The sequence below is a fragment of the Sarcophilus harrisii genome, chromosome 3 (genome assembly GCF_902635505.1).
Source record: "Sarcophilus harrisii chromosome 3, mSarHar1.11, whole genome shotgun sequence".
NCBI lineage: Eukaryota > Metazoa > Chordata > Mammalia > Dasyuromorphia > Dasyuridae > Sarcophilus > Sarcophilus harrisii.
In genome coordinates, this window is record NC_045428.1 from 46197428 (window position 1) to 46217401 (window position 19974).

General features: G+C 32.6%; 1 protein-coding gene across 11 annotated transcripts in view; it reads left to right on the forward strand.

Moving 5' to 3' along the window:
* PLSCR1 (phospholipid scramblase 1) overlaps positions 1-19974 on the forward strand; it is an 81465-nt gene that overhangs the window by 39965 nt on the left and 21526 nt on the right. For 6 of the 11 annotated variants that reach the window (XM_012546505.3, XM_012546504.3, XM_012546502.3 and 3 more), the window contains 6 exons: positions 2294-2463; positions 6776-6818; positions 8113-8333; positions 11330-11491; positions 13897-14058; positions 17074-18221. In XM_012546505.3, the coding sequence (XP_012401959.1) occupies positions 2294-2463; positions 6776-6818; positions 8113-8333; positions 11330-11491; positions 13897-14058; positions 17074-17136 (821 nt within the window). In that variant the 3' untranslated portion in view covers positions 17137-18221. Of the gene's footprint in view, positions 1-2293; positions 2464-6775; positions 6819-8112; positions 8334-11329; positions 11492-13896; positions 14059-17073; positions 18222-19974 lie in introns of those variants that run through there. The other 5 variants (XM_031957799.1, XM_031957800.1, XM_031957801.1 and 2 more) reach the window with 3 other exon arrangements.

Here is a 19974-nt window from a genome sequence, read left to right on the forward strand (position 1 = left end):
AGAAATCAAAGCTATGAATAGTCATATAAAAATGCTCTAAACCATTATTGATTAAAGACATGGAAATTAAAACAATTCTGAAATACCACTTCACATCTATAAGAATGGCTATTATGACCAAAAAAAAAAAAAAAAAAAAAAAAAAAAAAAGAAAATGATGAATGTAGGAAAGGATGTGGGAAAAAGGGGACACTAATGCATTGCTGATAGAGTTGTGAACTGACCCAGACATTCTGGAAAGCAATTTGGAACTATGCTCAGAGGATTATTAGACTGTAATACCTTTCATCTGTCAATACCACTGTTAGGTCTGTATCCCAAAGAGATTTTAAAAAAAACGAAAAAGGATCTATTTGTACAAAAATATTTATAGCAGGTTTTTTTTTGTGATTACTAAGAATTGGACATTGAAGGGATACTCAGTAATTGGGCAATGACTAAACAAGTTGTGGTATATGATTTCATGGAATAATATTTGTACTATAAGAAATGACAAGCAAGATGACTTGAGAAAAACGACAACATGGAAAGACTTGAGTGAACTGATACAAAATGAAATGAGCAGAACACCTTTCTCTTCTCGTCTCCTTGAAAGTCTTAAAAGTCCTTACTTTTGCTGGCCATGTATGTAGAAAAAAATTTCAATATTATTTTTCCAACTTTATGTAATAATTTTAGCATTCATTTTTACAAAATTTTTAGTTTCAAGTTTTTCTTTCCTTTCTTCCTAAAATAGAAATTTATATAGGTTGTAATTGTGTAATCATATAAAACATATTTCCATTTTAGTAATAACTGAAAAAAAATAGACCAAAAACATTTTAAAAGACATGAAAAAAATAAGGTGAAAATAGTATGCTTTGGCATGCTATGTCCATCAGTTCTTTCTCTGGATGTGAATAACATTTTTCATCATGATTCCTTTGTACTTTTCTTGGATCATTGTGTTGGGTTCAAGCTGATAATCTGTGGTATCATCTTTGAAAGAATTCAGGACTCAGGCTTTCTCCAAGTAAAGTAAAGTAAATCAATTTATTTTAATTAAGTAAAGTAACTTATTAGTAATTATTGAGAACAATGTGAATAATTCCCGGCAATACTTATGATAGAAAGTGTCATATGAATCCAGATATCAAACTATGAAAACTGATTGTGGATCAAAGCATAGTATTTTCACCTTTTTTGTTTGCCTGCTTATTTTTTCCCCTTTGGATTTGATTCTTCCTGTGCAGTATGGCAAATATGGAAATATGTTTAGAAGAATTGAACATGTTTAACTATATTAGATTGCTTGCTATCTTGGGGAGGAGGGAGGGAGAAGAGAGTGAGAAAAAATTGAAAATCAAGGTTTTGCAAGGATGAATGTTTAAAACTATCTTTGTTCTTATTTGGAAAAATGAGGTACTACTAATTTTTTTTTGAGAATCATACATGCTCAGCTCTGCTCCTTCTGGAAATTTAGCAAGAATTAGCCATCGAGCAAGGCAAGACAAATATATTTATGGAGTCTGATTACTTCACAAGATATGTTGATTCTGAGGTTATAAGAGGAATTTGCTTGCATGGGGAGGTCATAAAACCTTGATGAAACTGTACATGTAGTTACTCAGAATGCATGCAGAAAAACCCAGTGGGGGGTAGTATTAATCTATGGTAATGGTATTATAATTAGCCTGACTTGGTCATAAATTTACCCAAAGGACAGTAAGAAGGACAGAAATGGTAACGGTTGCTATGTTTGGAGAAAGATTGAAGTTTGTGTTCCGATGCTCTGGTCTACATCCTGTTAGTGCTGCTATCTTATTGACTGATGTCCAAAACTCAAGGTTGATGGGATTATAGACCATGTAGAACTATACCTGTCAACTAGTGATTGAGGATTTCTAGTTTGGGCTGGGGAAGGGGACAGATTTGGGCACCAATCAGACCCATCAATTGTCTTCCTGAGAAAAGCTAATTCTTCCCCAGTTGACCATCACCAAATATTGCTGTTACTCTGTACAACGTTCTCTTGGTTCTGCTCATTTTATTTTATCCATATTCTTCTTATCTGTATGCTGATCTCATGGTAGATGCTTTTTTCAGATGGGGAAAAGTGACAAATCCTAGGTGGTTTTGTGGTTGGCCAACCCTTTGCAGGAATTGTCATATTTACTTTTGCTGACATATTTATTCCTCTTACTCACTGGAAGAGGAGAAAACATATAATTTTCTAGTCATAAGCATTGTCTCAAGTGTGTTAACATGTTGAAATACACTGGTGCATATAAACTTCTTTATTATTTCATTCAAGGCCCTCCACAACAATATGGTTATCCAAGTCCTGGGCCTGTTGGCTTTCCTAACTATCAGCAACCCGCTGCCTCTTTTAATCCACCACAGCCTGGTATGCCTGGATTGTCACAATGGGTTCCACCACCACAACCAATGAATTGTCCACCTGGACTGGAATATTTAACTCAGGTACTGACTTGTCCCCCTCCCCTTTTAATTCATGATTTCATCTCTCTGTGAGCATTCATTCCTACAACCTATGTGTATCACAACCCATTGATTAGTTCTGATTTAGTGAAATTCTCAATAATGTCTATCTCAATCTTCCAAGGAAGGAAAGATTTATTTCATTCTTTGTCTTTATAATCCCAGTACCTAGGACAGTGTTCTGGCACAGAGGTGGTATTATTTAAAATAGTCTTATTTATTTTTAATGTTTATAGATATAAATATCTATGTTTAATATAGTCTTAATAAAGTCTGTGGAATGATCTGAAGAACATCTTGGTGACTCAGTTGATAGAACAATAGATCTGGAGTTAGGAAGCTCTGAATTCAAATCTGGTCTCAAATACTGGTTCTGTGATCCTGTGCAAATCACTTAATCTCTGTTTGCTTTAATTCACTGGAGAATGAAATGGCAAGTTGTTCTAGTATCTTTACAAAGAAAACTCCCTGCATGGTATGGTCCATGGGATCTCAAAAAGTCAGACTTCATTGAACAACAATGGAAAGATTAATTAATTGGCAGTTAACTCAAAGTTGCAGGACTTGTTAGTTCCCTTTTAATAATTAAGGTTAGCTTAACTGTAGATATTTCTGTTTGTGATCCCTTGCTCTTGAATAAATTATATAGTCAGAGTGAGGGAAGTGCATTCCGTAAGGGAAGGTAAAATTCCATATTAAGTGAACCAATGAATGTTAGCTTTTGAGTATTCTTTGCTTTGTTTAGTCAGTCATGTCTTACTCTTGATGACTTTATTTGGAGTTTTCTTAGCAAAGACAGTGTTTTGCCATTTCCTTCTTTAGCTCATTTTACAGATGAGGAAACTGACTTGCTTTAAGTCAGCTTGGCTTTGTAAGCATTATATGAGGATTTTCTATAGTTATTAGTATTTTATACTCTTAAATTGTAGTAAATATTTGATTAATTGGCTCTGTCAAACACCTACAATTTGCAAGGCACTATAATAGATAGGAGCAAGGAATACAGAGTTGAAAATGATGGTCTGGAAAGTATATATGATCTTGTCTGTTATGTAGAACCACCCTGTTGTCCATTGACATACATTTTCCAGAGGCAATAGTACTAGTGATTTGAATCCAGCTTCCAGGGCAAGAGCTAGAATAGGAAGAGAATGTATCCAATATCAGGGTGGACAATGGTAGGAAGGGATATGAGGACATGAAAAAGAGAAAATAGAATGAGAATTAGGGCTAAGCTATAGTCCATTTGGGCTAAAAGAGAATGCATGAATGGAGATAATTAGACAGTTGCACAGGCAAGTTTGAAACTGGATCATTAACATGCTTGAAGCCAGGCAGAAATTTAAAATGTATCTTACTGGAAACAGGGAGTTCATGATGATTTATTTGTTTTGTTTAAGTACATAAGTTTCATGTTCATACATTAGATTTCTCAGTCAAGTGGCTCAACAGTTTTGGAACTGGGGTTAAACTGGAGGCAGGGATATCTGTAAGGAGGCTGTATTTAAATTAAATAGATGATAGATGAGGATACTGACTATATTGGTTGTGCTAAAAGTGTAGAGAAGACCCTGGATATAAAATGATATTACAAGGTTAGAAATTACAGGGCTTCATAAACTGATGGACTCTTTGCTGTCTTTTACCTCCTTTTCTCATTCCCAAAGATGACTCTATGAGCCTGAGTGACTGGGGAAGCATTATTAATAGAACCAAAGAAGCCTGGATAAGGCTTAAGTTTCTTGGAGTGAATATGTTTAATTGGAAATACCTTTAGTTGCAGAAGCTGGCAAGGTATCTCAATAGACATGTACTTGGAACACAGTGTAACTGTGGAGGAAGTTTGGAGTACAGATACAAATTTGACAGTCATTTCCATAGAAGGCATGGGAGAAAATTAGGTCATTACAAAAAAGCATGAAAAGATAAAAAAAAAAAAAGAGGATCTAGAGCAAAACTTTGGGGACTCCCTCAGAATCAGAAGGTAAAATAACAAAAGTGAGGTGGGAAAAGAGCAGTCAGAAAGGAGGAACATCATGAAATTTTTTTCACTTAACATTAAAAATATAAGAAATATACTAATGGCATATAAAATTTTGTTTTTTGTTGAAAAGGATTATGATAATATTTTTATGCCTAGGTAAAATTTTAGAATGTAGTTTAAATTTCATATAAAACAAGTGCTAGATTAAAGTTGAACTTAGTAAAATATAAAGTTTGGGGATTTTCATGGACTGCTTAATTTATATCTTTATATTGCAATCAATTACCTCAGTGCCTTATACATAGTAGATCCCTAATAAATGTTTGTTTAATTAAATGAATTAACATTTTAATATTTATTTATTTAGCATATATTTAATATTTAGTGTAAGTTGTTGGGTGCATATTTTAATAATTTTAAATGGGCAAAGAAAGAAGAGAGTTCTTGAAAGAGGGGAAAAATGGAGATGTTCTGGTGGACTATGGGCTAAGAGGCAACCAGTACACTATAGCATATAGCAGCCCTTCCATGCTCTCCCCACAAAAAAAACCAAAACAAAACATATATATATATATATATATATATATATATATATATTACTATGTAGTCCTTGTCTGCCTTGAGATCTGAAAAATGAAAGGTGAAAGGCCCATGGTATTTTGTAGTAGTCAGTCTACATCTGGAGTTTTATGTTACATTCTGGGTCCTATATTTTATGGAGTTTCTAAAGAAGATTCTAGATCAGCTGAAGGAACTTAAGATGTCTTAAGAGAAACATAATTGTGTTCAAAAATTTCAGACACTGCATGTGAAAGAAGTATTAAAGGTTTTAAGCTCAGAGTTAAGAATAAGGAGCAATAGATGGTATTTGTGAAGAGCCTGATATGGGTTTGATTTTGGGATGGATGAAACAACTTTTTAGCAATTAGAGGTGCCCAGAAGTGGAATGGATTGTCCAGACAGTAGTGAGCTCCCCTTTGTTGTGGGTCTTCAAACAAAAGATGATTAACTAGTTCAATTCAACAAGGATCTTTAAGCATTTGTCATAGACCACTATACAAGGTACTATGAATACAAAAACACATACATGATATTCCCTCCTGGAGAGAAATTTGTGTTAAACTTGGATGCTCATTCATCTCACATAATAGACAGGATTCTTGTCCAGGTATAGAAAAGTTGGATCCAATTTGTGGAATCATTTTTCTTCTTAAATGGATGTGAAAAATTATCCAAGCATTACAGTTCTGACATATACTTACCATAAAAGATGATGCAAAAATGAATTACAATTGAATTTTTTGAAATATAGATTTTACCTTTTACTTTCTAAAATGGAATGTTATTTTCTGATTTCTGTTAATGAATTTCCACTAAAAGTAATTTTCTGTGTTAAGGATTGACCACAGTGACAATGGGCAAAAACGTCTTGTACTGGGTCAGGATTTTGGTCTTTGTTTTATTTTATTTTTTTCTTACAGTTTAGTAAGGACTTCTAAATTCTGTCTTATTAATTTCATAATCAGTCATCAAAAATTTATTAAATGCCTTTCCTGTGCTAGACAGTATCAAATTATCCAATATAAGGCAAAGGATAATTTCTGCTCTAAAAGAGTCCCCAGTCTGATAAAGGATCAATAGAGAAAAGGCACTACTAGAATGAAGGGGGAATGGGGAAACTAGTACTAGTGATAGATGTGATCAAATAAATCTTTTGTGTTATTCAGTCATTTCAGTCATGTCTAATTCTTATAACTCCATTTGGGGTTTTCTTGGCAAAAATATTGGGATGGTTTGCCATTTCTTTTTCTTCAGATCATTTTATAGATGAGAAACCTGAGGCAAACAGGGTGAAGTGACTTGCCCAGGATCACACAGCCAGTAAGCATTTGAAGTTGGATTTAAACTCTAGTTTTTCTGATTCCAAGGCTTTATCTTGGCGTTCTATTCACTGCATCACCCAGCTGCCCTATAAAATTGAAAAATAATGTACTTTTTATGACAAATTTGTGTGCTTTTAATATTTGTATGTTAGAGTTTTTAAGATTTGTTTAATGGAATAATGTGTAATCAATAGCAACTGATAGGGGAACCTAGAACCAGAATGAATAAGTTCCAGCTTTGCTATAACTGGCTTACGTCCCTAAACAATTGCTCTAGACAACTTTCAGAAGTTGCAAAGAAGATACTGGTCTGTATTGATAGAAATAATTTCCTCATCTAGGATTTCCTTACCTTAATGAAATACCAGGCCTTTTACCTGTCCCTAATAAATAATTATGTATTATATTATTTGTTTCATTCATATAGATTGACCAATTAGTAATCCACCAGCAAGTTGAAATTCTGGAAGGTATGTATCTACTGTATCCTTAAAAGAATAATTTACTTTATTGCATTTTAATCAACTCCTATTTAAAAAGTATATTCTTGCTTCAATTGAGCAAATAAATCTTGGTGAAAGAAAGGTAACACTAGTTATAGTTTTCCTCAACCATGTCTCATAATAATTGGATTATTAATTGTGGGCATATCTCAAGACTGCTGGTCAGTAGCATTTTTTACAACTATGTATCAAGTACTGTTTTAAGTTCTAGATATACAAAGACACTACTTCCCCTCAAGGAACTCCTAAGCTTTCTCCTCCCATTGCACACCATCATACTTCCTATATTCATTCAATTACTAAACTTTATAGTTTCTCTTTCCACAATATGTCTCACTTCTATTTTTTTTTCTCTATCTACACAACTAGCACTCTAGTTTAGGTCTTTATCATTGCTTACCTGGACCAAAACAATAAATTCCTAGTCTCCCTGTCTTAGATTTTGCTCCATTAGTCCATTTTCCAACCAATTACCAAAGGAATCTTTTTTCTAAAGTTGCTCTTAACCTATCTTTCTAGCTTTATTATCCCTTGCTTTTCCCCACCTACAATGCAGTTCAGTCAAATTGACCTTTTCTCATCCATACACCACCCTCCAGGTCCCAATTCTCATGTACAACTGATGACCATAGATCTATCATTAAAAGTATTAGATTTAAATTTTTAAAATTAGCCAATTAGATTATACTTAGGGTGGTAAAAAGAACATTAAATTAATGATCAGCAACCTATCAACCAACAGAGTGCAACCTGATTTTATACAAAGTGTCCTTGAGCATACCATCCACATCCAAAGAGAGAGAGAGGGAGAGAGACACTGAAATGTGGATCAAGAAATTACTATTTTCACCTTTTTTCCTTTGCTTCTTTCTTGTGATTTTCCCATTTTTTTCTGATGTTCATTCACAACATTAACTAATATGGAAAATTTATTTAAAATTATTATATATGTATAACCTATGTCAGATTGTTTGCTATCTTGGAGAGGGGAAGGGTGAGAGAGAAAGAGAAAAAAAATTGGAACTCAAAATAACAATGCTGAAAACTATTTTTACATGTAATTGGAAAAATAAAATAATATTGGGGGGGAAGAAGGAAAAGAAAATGGAATCTCAAAGAAGATAGATAGTTTGTCCCAGGTGGACCAGCAGGGTAGAGTTAATGATTGGAAATTATTTAGTGTCTTTATGTTAAAATCATTTTCCCAGTAGTGGTCTTTGTGATAATTATCGTGTCTTCTTCTACCTTCCCCCATTTTTAGCACTTATAGGTTTTGAAACCAACAACAAATATGAAATTAAAAATAGCTTGGGACAGAGAGTTTACTTTGCAGTGGAGGAAAATGACTGCTGTACTCGAAACTGTTTGGGCAACTTAAGACCCTTCGTTATAAAGATTCTGGACAATTCTGGCAGAGAAGTGATAAATTTTGAGAGACCTTTCAGATGTGTTTCCTGTTGTTTTCCCTGTTGTCTCCAGGAGGTCAGTGAGCATCTTTTTGTTGTCCCAAGTCACTTGGTCATGATGCTGCCTTACAATTAGTGAATAGTGGTTTCTTCCATTAGAAAACACATCATACGTGCATTAACACTTGGGTTTGGGTCCGGTGTACATGGCACATGATAACTGTTTGCAATGGAGGGCTATTTTATGGTAGAAGGACTAGATTTTGTTTGATACCAGAGGGTAGAACTAAGAAATAAGTGGAAATCATATGTAGATAATTATTTGTGTGTTATCTTCCTCATTAGAACCTGAGCTTTTTGAAGGTAAAAACCATGGTTTTGCGTTTGTCTTCCCCAGTACTCAGTACAGTGCCTGGCACATCATAAATACTTAATACATACATATCTGTTGACTTTAATTTGCAGAGAAGCAGACTTTGGTTTAATGTAATTAAAACAAGCAAACAAACAATTTCTTGAACATTAGACGCTTAAAATAGCCTTGTAATTTAACTGATTTCTCTTCATTCAAGATATGTCTACATGACCACTTAGATGGAAATTAGAAGGAACTTTGTGTTAAAAAATGGAATAGAACTGGTTGATCTCTAAGAATCTAAGCTAAGATTGTTGAAAATAGATGGCAGGATCACAGAAAGGAAATTTCACTGCATCCTTTAAGTCAAGGTAATTGAGCCCCCACCAACAAAGGGGAAAAAAAATCATCCTATTTGGTTAGTTTCCACTATGTTTTCTTTTCAGTTAGCTCCTTCTAAAGTGCAGATACTCTTGGGAGGATCATCTAAGCCAAAAATCAGCTAATACTTTCATTATCCATTAATTCTTTACAAGACACTTAACAGTCAGCTGCTAAATAGACACTTGAGATATAGGGAAGCTACTTAAAGAAAGGAATGCTAAAGAGAGAAGAAAGACATTAATAAAGATATTGCCTAGTTCTCATTTTTGCCAGGGGTCAGTCAGTGCCACTTAAAATGTCCCTAACCTTGAGGTTAGGATTAAACTCACAGAGTCTGATTTAAAAGGCACTTCACAAGCAATTTAGTCTAACCCATTCCTTTAAAAAAAAGAGCTCCCTTCATCACATCATCAATAAATCAGGTCTTCTACCCTTTATTTGAAGAGCTTCTATTTTTACATGTAACTAGAGAAAAATAAAATATTAAATTTTAAAATATCAAAACAAAACAAAATTTCTTGAATGGAGGAACACACTATCCTTGAGCCCTTCCATGGCGCTTTTGGAAACTTCTAGTTTTAAGAAATCATTCCTTTATATCAATCCCAAATTTTTATATTTTGTAACTTAAGTCCATTGTTCCTACTTTTGCCCTTTATAATCAAACAAAATAAATTATCTTTTTCTTTCACCTTAAAGACTTTCAAATACTTTAAGATGGCTTTCATGTACCTCATGAAGATTTCTTTTATCCAGGTTGAATATGCCAAATTCATTCAATCAGTTCTTGAAGGAACTAATCAGACTAATGCTCTCTTTCCTCTGAAATATTTCCAACTAATTAAAGTTTTCAATAAAATGTGATCCATAGAATCTAACACACATTCCAAATATTTTCTGATCATAGAATAGTGTAGAGACTTTGTCATCCATCATCTTATACACCATTCCTACCTTAACTCAACTTAGGCTTGTTAGATTTTACGACCACTGACTATCAAAATGTTGGCCCTTTTTGAATTTGCATGTTATTAAAACTTACACATCTTTTTCAACTCAATTACTTTCTAGCCATATCAATCCTATCTTGTGCTTGTAATGATGACCAATATACTCTGAGTGTGGAATTTTGCATAATCTTCATTATATACCATCTTACTAAATTTGGCCCCATGTACTATTCTGTCAGGATTTTGATTCTACTATCCACCAAGTAAGTGACATTCCCTTCCCATCACCGAAGCTTTGTGTCACCTGAAAGTTTGGTAAGCACACATCTATGCCTTTACCTAAGTCACTGAGTAAAAAAAAAAAAAAAAAAATATATATATATATATATATATATATATATGTATGTATAGATATATATATACACATATATATACATACAATATATGTACTATATATATTATATATGTATATAATATATATAATATATAGTACATAAACACACACACACACACAAAAATAAAACTAGAACAGGGTCGAAACAAACCCCTGAGAACTGACATCCAAAGTTTCTTTTCAGAGTTGACATTCAGATATTAACAATCATTTCACTAGTTTCCAAACCCACTTACCATCTGGCCCATATTTATCCCAAAGATGACATGAAAAACTCTGAAAGTCTTTACTCATATTTAGGCCAGTTATATGTTAAATTTCCCATTTCAATCAAATAAGAAGGATTGTTAGAAAGGTATATGATCTTGATATGATAGGTCACTAGGTATTGGTCAGATTTCAAACTATCAAGGGAATGGGAAGGGGAGGAGTTGAGTAAGAACATATAAGAGCAACTAGCCAGGATCCATGAAGAAAAAGTAAAGATGTTTGCTGGAGTTTGTGTGATAGAATTAGATATGTCCCTTATAGTTTATCTTTCTTCCCTGGTGTTACATTTTGTTAGAGGTATATACTTAACCAAGCTGGCTACATTTCTGTAGAAAGCCTATCAAAGGTCACTAGTTGGTAACCCTTAGTGTGGCAATGAACAAAGTTCTAAAAATAAGTTACTTTTTTTTTTTTTTGGTAATAGTGTACTAAAATTATATAACCAATTCTTGAACCAAGTTGCCTAGCCTTTCCAATCTATTTCTTGATCTCTTAATTAAAAAAGGTTACATGTAATTATAGAATATCAGAGTAAAATCTAAGTCTAAAAAGTTTGAGAGTTATTGGAGAAATTTATCCTATGACTGCATGAACACACCAGGTATTTTTAGATTTCCTGAAGACTTTCCTCCCTCTTTTAAGTGGCTTATTTTAAAACTTGAATAGTATATTTTAAAAGTTATCTTACAGTGTTTTTTGGATCTCTTTTCCTTTTGCAGTTGGAAATACAATCTCCTCCTGGTGTACCGATAGGTTATGTTACCCAAAACTGGCATCCTTTTCTGCCCAAGTTTACAGTTCTAAATGAGCATCGTCAGGAGGTGCTGAAAATCACTGGCCCATGTATCGTTTGCAGATGTTGCTCAGACATTGATTTTGAGGCAAGTTACATTCAGAATAATATTTTTAAATTTCTGTACTCAAGATAATAAAAAATAAATCAATTTAAAACTTTCATTCATTTGAGAGGTTGTTTTAGCTTTTGGTACACTTTTAAAAAATTATAAGTTGTATTTTTAATTTGATCCCTTTGTTCCAGTAGAGGGGAGATATTATTGGACTGTTAATTTTTTTAATAGATGATTTTAGGAACAGCTAGGTGGCTCAATGGGTAAAACACTAGCTTTGGAGTTAAAAGGATCTGAGTTCAAATCCAATCTGTGCGACCCTGAGTAAATCCCCTAATCTCAATTGCCTACTACCATCACCCTCAAAAACATGTGGTTTTATAAAGATGTTTCTAGTGATATGTAACAGAGCAATCAAATGTTTGAGGTGGATCTTTAGATTTAAGATCCTTAGAAAGATGTTAAAGATGAAGAAAGCAAGATCTTGAGAAGTAAAATAATTTGCCCAACAAAACATAGCCAATAAGCTGCAGAGCAGGGATTTAAACCAGATTTTGGTTCTAAATCCAATCAGCTCTCTGTTGACTCTTCCATCCTCCCAAATTATATCTTTGTTAAGATTAAAATAATTTATTTTTATCTCTTAGAAACATATTCAGTTGAGCTTGAAAAGAGTTTAGAAAAGTATTTTTGATTATATGTATTATATGATTGTTTATTTGGTTTTTACTAGAATCAAAGGATAGGCCATGGATTATAATCTGAGATGTTAAACCACAAAAAAGGAGAGAGATTATCTGACCAATATAATGCAATACAAGTAAATAAGCCAGATGAATGATATATGATGTTCATAAATGAAGACTGCTCAATGTTGAGTTATTAGTAGTAGGGAATCATAGAACTAAGTTAGAAATGATCCTTCATTTTGTACATGAACATATTGAGGTACAGAGCAGTTAAGACATCTTCCATGGTTATATGGGTAATAAATGACAGAGGAAGGCTTTAAACCAAGCCCTCTAATTCCAATGCATGAATCTTTCCACTTTACCTTGCTATCTGTTATGTGAGTGAACATGAGATTCAGCTCTAGAAAATAGTGCATTTGTATTTGTTAAAAGTAAAACTCTGAATAGAATTATACTGAGACAAATCGAATCATACTGGCTTCAGTTTTTAGCTGGCATGACAATGGATTTTCTATTATCTGTTCTTTTCCTGGATTTTTTTGGTCTGTCTTTTAATCTATACTCCTTAAGGTCAAAAGTAATCTCATTTTCAGTTGTTAGAAAATAACTAGTTCAATATTTTCAGTGATCTTCATATAAGTGAATATTAAACATTGCTCAGAATGGGTAACATTAAATGGCTTTTCCCTTATTTAGTATTGAATCCTGATCTCACTAGATTTTTTCACATGATTCATTTTCCTTCCTATGCTTTTTACGATAGCTTATAAATTTTGAATCTAAGAGAAATAGGAAGGAGGTCTTCTCACTTCAGAATTTGATAAAATATCCACCCATATTTTTTAAAGCAATGATAGCACCATTCTAATATATCTGTAATATAATAATCATCTCTAATATAACTCATTTAAAAACATTTAAAAACAATTCAAAATCCTATTGGTGATGCTGCCTGATCCAATGTGACTTCCCAGTGCTAAAGCCACAGGAAATATACCAGTTACAGAAAACCTACAGCCACTATCTTTACTATGAGTGTGATTTAGGTAACAAATCTAGGGACCATGTTGAAACTTATAGTCAGCTAAAGAGAGGATTTGATTAGGTGGTGTGTTTTTTTTTAATTAATTCATGTTTTTACTGTCTAATTTAAGGAAATCCTACGGAAACTCCCTCTACCAAGACATGTCTATTCTGCTGTGCAACTTAGCCATCTTAGAGAATTTCTTCCCGACAGAAATAGTTAGCGCTTTAACTCCATATACTAAAGTGTATAATACAGCCATCAAGGAACTCTAAAGAATAATAGGAATGAAATAAACTATTACAAAAATGTGTGATATGAAGAAATGAGCTGCTCACATGATGAGTGTAAGGAATAGATGGGTATGAATAGCCATGGTGTTCTACAAGTACTTTTGGGTTTTTGGGAAAAAGTGTGGAACGCCTCTGGGAATCACAAAGGATAGACAGACTTGGATTTGTAATAATGGAGAAAAACCTCAAATTAAGGGAGATCATAGATCCATTTGAGTATTGAGAGATTTATTCAGGAAAATCTGGCCTCAGGTAGAAATAGTCTTTCTCAAATGAACATTTTTCAATTTATGCATAAATTATTTTATTTCTATACTGACAGGTACCATACCTTTGTTATCTTTATGACTCCCACTGGTGTGATAAAATGAGATCTTTTCTCATTCTGGGTTGAAGATGTTTGAGATTATAATTTATTTCCTCTATCAGATAAAATCTCTTAATGAAGAGACTACAGTTGGAAAAATTACAAAACAATGGACAGGAGTAATAAAAGAAATGTTTACGGATGCTGATAACTTTTCAATTCAGTTTCCATTAGACCTTGATGTGAAAATGAAGGCTGTGATGTTGGGTGCTTGTTTTCTCATTGTAAGTACATGATTAATAATTTTATTTTTCTTATCTTAATTTCATTAATTGGAAATAATCATATCCATGACAGATGTGGCAATATGTTTTGCATGACTTCATGTGTGAAATGGATATTATATTTCTTGACTTCTCAATGGGTGGGGAAGTGGGTTAGAGTTAGGGAGAGAATTTGAGAATTTATTTTCAAATAAAATAGAATTGAATTACTAAAAATAAATAATATTTATTATTATATTAATATTGTTTATTATAATATTTAATATACCTTTTAAAAAATTTGGTCTTAAGAGAAATTCAATGGAAACCAGTGGAAAAGGAGGGTATATTCTAGAAATGGGGACATATAATAGGAATATTTAAACATGAGACATGCCAATTGGAATTGGAAACAATAATTCTATTTTACTATTGTTTAGATTTGAAAGGGGCTTTATTTTACAGAAGAGGTAATGGAGGAACAAAGAAGTTAAGTGAGAATGATAAGAATGAGGAGCTAAGCTTCTGACTTCTGGATTATTCCCTTTAACCATATAATGTCGAAAGAGAGCTTAAATGCCATCTATTCCAAACTATCTTATTTTATAGACGAGAAAAAGAATCTGGATGATTTGCTTAAGGCTGTACAAGTATTACGAATCTCAGAAAGCAAATTTGAATTTTTTTTATTCCAAATCCAGTATTACTCCATTTATTTGATTAAAAAAACACACAAAAATATTTTCCTGAAAGTCTTAATCAGCTGTTTTTCATTGATTTATATGGGTGTTTTGCTGTAGTAATTTCTTATGTTAATTCTATAGTAATATTCCCTCCCCATTACACCATATACACACACATACATGTGTATAAACACATACATTCTTTTCTTTGCTTTATGAAATTTGTTAGCTTCTCGGTATTCTTACTCCCTGTTCCTAGAGGTTGAACAAATTGGCCTAGAACTTTCCTTCAAGTTCTATTTTTATTATCCTATCTAGTCATAAAAATTCATTCAGTACCTACTGAAAGAGAGAGGGAAGAACAGAACAAATTGAATGGGTATTTTTCTTTTTGAGGCAGAGGAAATGGATCTGTGATTTTATTGGTGTTGGAAATCCCTAATGAGGATATTTCTTCTACCAATGTAGATCAAAATAGGATCTGCTCTACATTTTATAGTATAGTAATATATAGTATATAGTAAAGTTTAGTATAGACTTCTCTGGATTACTGAGGGGTTGAGTTGGGTGGGTTCACATAACCATTATGTGTCATCTCTAGGGTCATTTATCCACTAATCCCTCTTGTCCAAGATTAATAGTCTATTATCTTGTAGGACCCTGAAGGAAAATAACAGTCGTCAAGTTTTACTCATAACTGGCTAAAACCTTATTAGAACCCTATCTCTAACTCTGAGGAAGAATATAGCTGTTGGACTTGAAAGAACTGAAGTTCTTTGGCTCCAGCTAAAGAGAGGGCAGAATTGTTACAGCCCTCATACATCCTAAAGGGTTATTTCTATGGATCATAGAGTGGAGTCAATTTTGGAGCCATCTAGTTAAACTTTCTTCCCATTTTACAAATGAGAAAACTGAAACTCAGAAACTGTTCATTAATTTGCCCAGAGCCACATAGATGGCAGACCTAGAATTTGAATTAAGGTCTCTGACTTCAGATTTAACATTCTTAATGCACTACTTAATGCAACATATTCTAATGCATTACTCTGCCTCACACCTTGAAGGGACAAAAGTTGAAAAAATGATAGTTTATTGATCTGCTCAAGGAAAGAATACTTTTTAAATTGCATTTGTTTTTCCTTTTAAAAATCATTTTTAAAAAATATTTGACACCACCTGTGAGAAGCTCTGGGAATCACAAAGTATCCCATCAGGGATGAAGTCACTTCTCTAGTTGGAAAACTATATGCTGTTTGCTTTCCTCTTCAAATCAAACTTATAAGTTACAAAAGCAGGAAATTACTTGGAAACTTACCCAGATCTTTATCAGTTACAATTTTAACCCAATTCCAGTTGATTTTTCTCAAAGGTCCAGACAAAGTTTCCAGTAAGAATCCCATGGCTTACTTTGGGTTGAAAGACCAGATCAGTTTTCCAACTCCTTGTATAAATGTGATTTTAAGAGCAAGCTTCAAAGTTCTATACTCAAATTTATCTGAGATCTACAAGGGAGGAAGGAAAAATGGAAGAGAATAATTAGAAAATTAGTTGAGTGAAAAATTAGCGAAGAGATAGAAAAGGTCTGCCATGTTATTAGTGAAAGGTAAGGAAACAAAACAGAATCTGAGATTAGGCAAAGTGGAAGAAGGGGATTCAAGAGGAGGAAAGCAAAAGAGAAAGTGCATGGAAACCTTAAACAACTAATTAAGTTCACTCGTGGAGTAAAACAAAATTAAAACAGCGAGCTTAATATAAGCACTATATGTTACCTGTGGCTTAGCACTCCAAAGTCCAGGCTTATATAAACAAGATTTAATCTCAAATTGATGGTGACCCCATAAACTATCTCTTTGGTCTAGTTTGGTATCTACTTAGAGGATCCCCTGTGAATATCAAAATGTCATACATTTCTAAATTCCATTTGATGTAGATTAAAAAGTTTTCTTGTTTCCTATATAAACATTGTATAACATTGTATGTTAAAATACAAAAAATCTTTTCCTTTTTACTGCATAAAAAATGCCAAATAACAGAAAGGACTCACAGTAGCCATAAACAATTGATACCTTTATTCTCCTGCCTTATGGTAATATCCTAAATTGCTTCCTAGAAGGAAAAAAAAACAAATTTAAATTTGCTAAAGAATGAAATCCTATATGCATCATCCTTCTATCTCCATGTTAATGTTAGCAGTAATAAAAACGTCTAGGTTTTTGTACTGTCTCATTTATTAAGAGCCTTCCTCTAAGTGAATGTCCATCATTAGGTATTATTTTATCCCCAATATCTAAAAACTGAAATTAGCAAAATTAAATTCTAAATATAATGTTTATATTTTGGATTTTCATTCTAGGACTTCATGTTTTTTGAAAGAAGTGGGGACTCTAATACTGAAAGAGGAGGAGTGTGGCAATAATTGGATGAATTTATCTTCGGATTTGTTTAAAGAGTGTTTTGGGACATCTGAATTGGAAATATGATGGAATTTTTAAAATTTAACTCAAAAAGTGTACTAATAATTGAGATCTATAAATAACAACACAGGCAACTTTATTATAAAAATTTTTTTTTCAAATTATAGAATATTGCCTTCCTTAGTTTCCTCATCTGTAAAATGGGGAATTGGACAAAATTAGCATTAAGGTGCCTTTCAGCTCTAGATTTATGACCCTTTGATCATATAAGTGACTTGCAAAAATATAATAAATCTGTTTTGAATATAGAATACTTGTTTTGAGGTCAGTATGCAAGTTATGGTTGACATTTAGATAAAAGTGACTACTATGTATATAAAATGATTATGAGCTATAGTCTTTTTCTATGAAAAAAGTTGGTTCTTTAAAAAGTTTTCTGTATAACTTATAGCTAGCTGAAAATTTCATACATAATTCATTTTACAAGCACTAATGCAGTTTGGAAAATATATAAATAAAATAAAACATAGCAGCATTTATTGACAAATATTAAAAAAACAATATTTAATTATCTGATCTCTGAGGTAGCTATTGTGACTTCAGTGCCCTTTTCCAAAAAGGAAAAAAAAAATACAACCCTCAAAAAAGCTTTAAGAAATCACTTTATTTTTATGTCTTTTATTATAGAGAAATGACTATTTTTCTTATTTATATTAATTATTGGTAGCTCCTTAAGAGAGAAGAACACTCTTTTGCTTTTTTTTTTTTCTTTTGATCACTGGCATTTAGCAGTCCTAGCACATGAGCACATGTCATAAATGTTTGTTGACCTATGCACTAACAATAAAGAATACCTAGAGGTCTGGGGTGGGGAAGGAAGGGTGGGGTCTGATCTGCTAATTTTTCTTAACTGAGGGCAATTTTTTTATATGATCATTTCCTCATTCATATTGAAATTATCATGCCATTCACAAGTATTTACATGTAACTCTGTGTTCAATTCCAGTTAATTTTCTGCTGTGTGAATTAAATTGTAAAGATTATCTTACAATAAATAAACTCAACGAATGCCATTTTTTACAACGAATATGTCCTTTTGTGTGTGTTTGAGTTATAATAACCTTTTTATTTATTTATTTTTTTTTTTGAAACTCAGCCCATGGTAAATATTTTTTCTACTAACTGAAGAAACTTCATAAACTCAAAAATTTAATTTGTTCCTAATTTGTTCCATTTATTTACATTCTTGGCACACTATCATTTCTACATAGCAAAGAAATTAGAGATATAATTTTTCTTTACCTACACACACACACACACAAAAAAAAAAAAAAAAAAAAAAAAAAAAAAAACCAGCTGCAATGCCTAGGAAAGCTCTTGTTATTGCTCTGAGCTTTTGTTTTTCATTTTTATATTTGCTCTCTATATACATGTTTCTTTCCCTCCCACTGCCCTACCCAGCCCCTCCTTCTTCTCTTTTCTTCACTGCTGAGTGTAGTTTTGCCATTCAGGAAGCTCAGTTGGCCAGAGAATAAGCCATCTGAAAGGGACACAGGTAAGTGAGGTTGATGGTTAGAATAATGAACTGTGTTGGCTTTGTTAGGTGGGCAATAGTTGTGAAAGAGAAGCAAGAGGTGGTATCTGAGGGAAGTTGGGAAAGCAAATGAAAGCAGTTTCTTTTATGCCGATTTTAATTTCTCTGAAAGGACATGGAGCACCTAACAGAGGTGATATGTGGATATACGCATATGTACTTATGTTTATTGTCTGTGGGACACTGATCAATTTACTTCTCTGTACTCCTCAATAACTCCTCTAAGATGATAAGTTGCAGAGATGTTGCATTTTGCTTAAATAAAAAAAAATTCTTAACCAGGAACTAATCACTGGTAAGTAATTTCAGTAAAATCACTGGTCTTTCTCAGCCCCGTTGTGTATTTCACCTCCATTGTGCTATGAAAGACTGAATGCAAAGATTTCAGAAGATCACAATTTCTCTTACTGATACCATGTTTAATTGTGACATTGTTTCTGAGGACTTTATTCACCAATTAGTTTAGAAAAGCTTATATTTTTGTATCTACCTGAATTTGATCAGGTGAGGCAATGTAGATTTTATGTCTCTAGTTATATATTAATTTCCTATATATTTTATTGTGTGCCCTATGGACTTAAACAAAACAAAACAAATACTAAGAAGTATATTAGATTTACCCTACGCTTAAAAATAATGAGTAAAAGATTTAGATAATTCTTTAGTATGTTGGATATCCTTGTCAACTCTACAGTTTGAATCATAAACTATAGATTTATAGATAAATTTATAGATTCATCTATAAATCTCTATATAGGTTTATATATATATAACATGTATATAAACCTATATAGATTTATAGATAAAAAATCATTGCTTCTATCATAGAACCTTTAAAGTTAAAAATAAAAAGACTTTGGGTAACTCCTATTTTAATGACTACATTTTATAGATGAGGAAATTGAAGTCCAGAAAAGAAATGTCACTATAATATTATATTTGTCTATACATGTTAGGTATGTATAAAGCAATTTGACTTTAAAAGTATTGCATATCAGTGAAGGGAATCCTTAGGTATGTTGGTCAGATATAGCCTGGTATATATACATAAATACAAAATGTGTATGTATATGTGTGTATATACATATGTACATATATATGTATCTTTGGGATCTTTGCCCCTATTTTCCTATAGTTAGGGAGTTGAACTGAATTAAAATGAGCAATGAGGGTTAGTTTGTCATAGGATGGAAAACTACCCAAGAAGTTAAGAAAGCTTGGGATTTTGACACATTTTTTGTTTTCA